Source organism: Rutilus rutilus (assembly GCF_951802725.1).
Source record: "Rutilus rutilus genome assembly, chromosome: 6".
Lineage (NCBI taxonomy): Eukaryota > Metazoa > Chordata > Actinopteri > Cypriniformes > Leuciscidae > Rutilus > Rutilus rutilus.
The window spans coordinates 36552390-36556851 of NC_140214.1; the positions used below are offsets into that span (position 1 = coordinate 36552390).

Here is a 4462-nt window from a genome sequence, read left to right on the forward strand (position 1 = left end):
TTCAGTGTGTCATACTCTTGGGGACAAGCGACCCAAAAGGCGCTCAAGCTTTCAGCACCACGGAGAGCTGCCTTCATGTCACCAGCGGCCTGGATGTCAATCAGTTCACTTTGAATAGCTGGACCTTGTCCAGCGGCATCACCTTCCTCACATTAGCGGAGAATTCTCCACCTGGGCTGATAATGAACGGGTCACGCACAAATCCAATGACATCCCTGGGAATGGCAAAGTCATCAAAGCTGTGTGATAAATGTCTTCATGTTCTCTGTGACCTTGCTGTGACCCACTGTCTTAAGTGTGCTAAAATGTAGCAGCCTCCCCGACAACAAATCTTCGTGGAAAAGATCAAGTTTGTTTCCAAAGGCATCAAGTTTTTCCACCATATTCACAACAGGTTTTTCTTTCCCCTGTAGTTGTAAATTTAGTGCGTTCAAATGGGAAAATATGTCCGTTAAAAATGCAACGTTGCACATGTATTCTGTGTCTTGAATGATGCGCAGGTGGTCAGCTGCCCCTTTTGATTGACTTTGCATTAAAAAATCCACAACTTGATCCCTGAGTTCAACGAAACGCTCCAGTGCTTTACCCTTACTGAGCCAGTGCACGTCGTTGTGGAGTAAGAGGTCATCATGAGAGGCTTCAGATTCCTGCACAAATTTTCGGAATAAACGGTGCTGTGTGCTTGAATTGCCCCTGATGAAGTTAATTATTTTCATTGTTTTGTCCATAACCTCTTTAAGATCGCCACTTAATTTTGCACACAGCACGCTTTGGTGAAGTGCGTTAATGCTGGGAGCGACAGCCTTAATTCTGCTCACTACTCCCCTGTTTCTGCCAATAATGGCAGGAGCACCATCTGTGACAACCAGGTTGACTTTTTCAAATGACAGTCCATGCTTTTGAAATAGTTCCTCCAGCTTACCAAAGATAATAGCGCCAGTTGTCAGGCCCTCCAGTGGAATCAAGGCCAGCAGCTCCTCTTTGAAATCTTTGCCATCAAAATATCTGACGAACAAGCACATTTGAGAAATGTCAGTATTGTCGGTGGACTCATCAATAGCCAGCGATAGGTATCTGGCTTCTTTGATCTCATCAATTACAAGTCGCTGGACATCCTCGGCCAAACCATGGACACGGCGAACAGCAGTTTTAGCAGACAGAGGTATCTGCTTAACAGACGCAATTATCCTGTCCGTAGATTTGTCAGTGGCAAGTTCCTCCAGAACAGCCACCATGCACTCCTTAAAAACCTCTGCATCGGTAAATGGCTTGTTATGCCTGGAGAGTACCCAGGCAGCCTGCAGAGACGCACTTGTTGCCCTCTCTTGCTCAGTTGAAGTTCGGTTAATAATTCCGCTGGCATGGGAGTACTGAGATTTCAAAGCAGCAACTTTTCTCCGACGGGCCTCTGACTGTTCAGGATAAGACTCCTTGAAGTTTGCATGCTTTGTACTGTGGTGACGCCTCAGATTGTACTCTTTAGCGACAGCGACAGTTTCGTTGCAAATGAGGCACACAGGTACAGCATTTCTAAAAGTAGGCACTATGAATAGATACTTATCAGTCCATTCTTCATTAAAACTACGGTTCTCTGAATCAACTTTCCGCTTAAGGCTCTTTGAGAGTGCCATTTTTCATTCAAATATATTCAGATGGCCTTTCTTCTAGTGTTCTCCACAAACTATGACCTGCATGTGACAGTGATGGACAGCTTGACAGCCTCACAAATGAAAAATATCGCTATCGCCCCCTGGTGGCTTGCTGCAGTACAGGTAATATGTAAAAAATAACAGAAATTTGGAATGAGAATTAGTATATCAAATAATAACATATTACTTAGGATACAATTCAAATTTTATTTTATATTACGAGTATCTGGCCCTTACGGTGTCTGCAGAGAAAGATTCTGGCCCTTGGACAAATACAGTGAGGAAAATAAGTATTTGAACACCCTGCTATTTTGCAAGTTCTCCCACTTAGAAATCATGGAGGGGTCTGAAATTGTCATCGTAGGTGCATGTCCACTGTGAGAGACATAATAAAAAAAAAAATATCCAGAAACCACAATGTATGATTTTTTTAACTATTTATTTGTATGATACCGCTGCAAATAAGTATTTGAACACCTGAGAAAATCAATGTTAATATTTGGTACAGTAGCCTTTGTTTGCAATTACAGAGGTCAAACGTTTCCTGTAGTTTTTCACCAGGTTTGCACACACTGCAGGAGGGATTTTGGCCCACTCCTCCACACAGATCTTCTCTAGATCAGTCAGGTTTCTGGGCTGTCGCTGAGAAACAAGGAGTTTGAGCTCCCTCCAAAGATTCTCTATTGGGTTTAGGTCTGGAGACTGGCTAGGCCACGCCAGAACCTGTTCGGGTCATTGTCATGTTGGAAGACCCAGCCTCGACCCATCTTCAATGCTCTAACTGAGGGAAGGAGGTTATTCCCCAAAATCTCGCAATACATGGCCCCGGTCATCCTCTCCTTAATACAGTGCAGTCGCCCTGTCCCATGTGCAGAAAAACACCCCCAAAGCATGATGCTACCACCCCCATGCTTCACAGTAGGGATGGTGTTCTTGGGATGGTACTCATCATTCTTCTTCCTCCAAACACGTTTAGTGGAATTATGACCAAAAAGTTCTATTTTGGTCTCATCTGACCACATGACTTTCTCCCATGACTCCTCTGGATCATCCAAATGGTCATTGGCAAACTTAAGACGGGCCTTAACATGTGCTGGTTTAAGCAGGGGAACCTTCCGTGCCATGCATGATTTCAAACCATGACGTCTTAGTGTATTACCAACAGTAACCTTGGAAACGGTGGTCCCAGCTCTTTTCAGGTCATTGACCAGCTCCTCCCGTGTAGTTCTGGGCTGATTTCTCACCTTTCTTAGGATCATTGAGACCCCACGAGGTGAGATCTTGCATGGAGCCCCAGTCCGAGGGAGATTGACAGTCATGTTTAGCTTCTTCCATTTTCTAATGATTGCTCCAACAGTGGACCTTTTTTCACCAAGCTGCTTGGCAATTTCCCCGTAGCCCTTTCCAGCCTTGTGGAGGTGTACAATTTTGTCTCTAGTGTCTTTGGACAGCTCTTTGGTCTTGGCCATGTTAGTAGTTGGATTCTTACTGATTGTATGGGGTGGACAGGTGTCTTTATGCAGCTAACGACCTCAAACAGGTGCATCTAATTTAGGATAATAAATGGAGTGGAGGTGGACATTTTAAAGGTAGACTAACAGGTCTTTGAGGGTCAGAATTCTAGCTGATAGACAGGTGTTCAAATACTTATTTGCAGCTGTATCATACAAATAAATAGTTCAAAAATCATATATTGTGATTTCTGGATTTTTTTTTTTTAGATTATGTCTCTCACAGTGGACATGCACCTACGATGACAATTTCAGACCCCTCCATGATTTCCAAGTGGGAGAACTTGCAAAATAGCAGGGTGTTCAAATACTTATTTTCCTCACTTTATAGTTGATGACCCCTGCTATAGAGAATGCTGTATTGAAACGACAAAAACAAAATTTCCTGAGGTAAGTGCAGCTTTCATGGACAGATAGGGTTTAAGGAGGAACTTTTGGGAAAAGGAGGAGCTTTAAACAAGCTACTGCTACGCTGCCAAGACCTGGGCCACACATCCTGCAGTGCGTTTTTCATTGAGTGTGTATTGGGAAAATAGGATTGATTCTATTTTGGGTGATGCGTCCATGTGGCATTCCAACACACATAAATGAAAATGCAGGCCCTTGCCTGAAAATAGCCATTGGGGAAAGATTCAAAAATACTCAAAATGCTTGAAAGGTTCGAAACATAATTCCAGCTATGTTTTTAATGAGGGAACAACATTGTAACATGCTTAAAAGCTCTACAAAGTAGATGTTTCCATAATGCCCCCTTTGACGCAGCCTTGCTGCGTGCTCACAACTAGTCAGCCACAGTTCACGGTCACAACAAGATGATACGATAGTAAAAAGTACTTACAGCTGTTGATGCTCTCTCACATTTTTCGTGGTGACTTCGTAGAATTCGTACTCTTTTTGACTGCATTATAATGATTTCTTAATTCAGAATATGATAAAGACTGCGCAGGTGGATGTGTCCGGGGAATTTGGCTGTTAAACGTATAACATTTAAAGCCCCTTAAATGAACGAAATGACTCGAAAAAAGATTCGTTCATTTTAATGAACGAGATCAAACAAGCGAGTCAGTAAAATTATCCGAACTTCCCATCACTCACAGGGTGCCATCAAGTGACAGTCTGTTCCTGGTGTCAGTCTTGTTTAGGCCAATAACTGAAAAGGTTCGCTCAGCATCCGCATTTGACTGTGGCAGGCTCAACACAATCTGGGCAACCTTTGATCATTTTTTTTGATCATCACACAAAATGGGGGGAAAAGTTTTTGCACTTTAAAAAAAGCAAAAATGTTTTTCACAATTTTAATCA

General features: G+C 42.9%; 1 protein-coding gene across 1 annotated transcript; it reads right to left on the reverse strand.

The window, feature by feature from the left end:
* Positions 1-233: 233 nt before the first annotated feature.
* On the reverse strand, positions 234-1631 carry LOC311292403 (general transcription factor II-I repeat domain-containing protein 2B-like; the record flags this gene model as incomplete). The annotated part of the gene is made up of 1 exon (XM_084412071.1): positions 234-1631. One exon carries the CDS (start codon positions 1629-1631, stop codon positions 234-236), a length of 1398 nt encoding a protein of 465 aa, XP_084268197.1.
* Positions 1632-4462: the final 2831 nt, after the last annotated feature.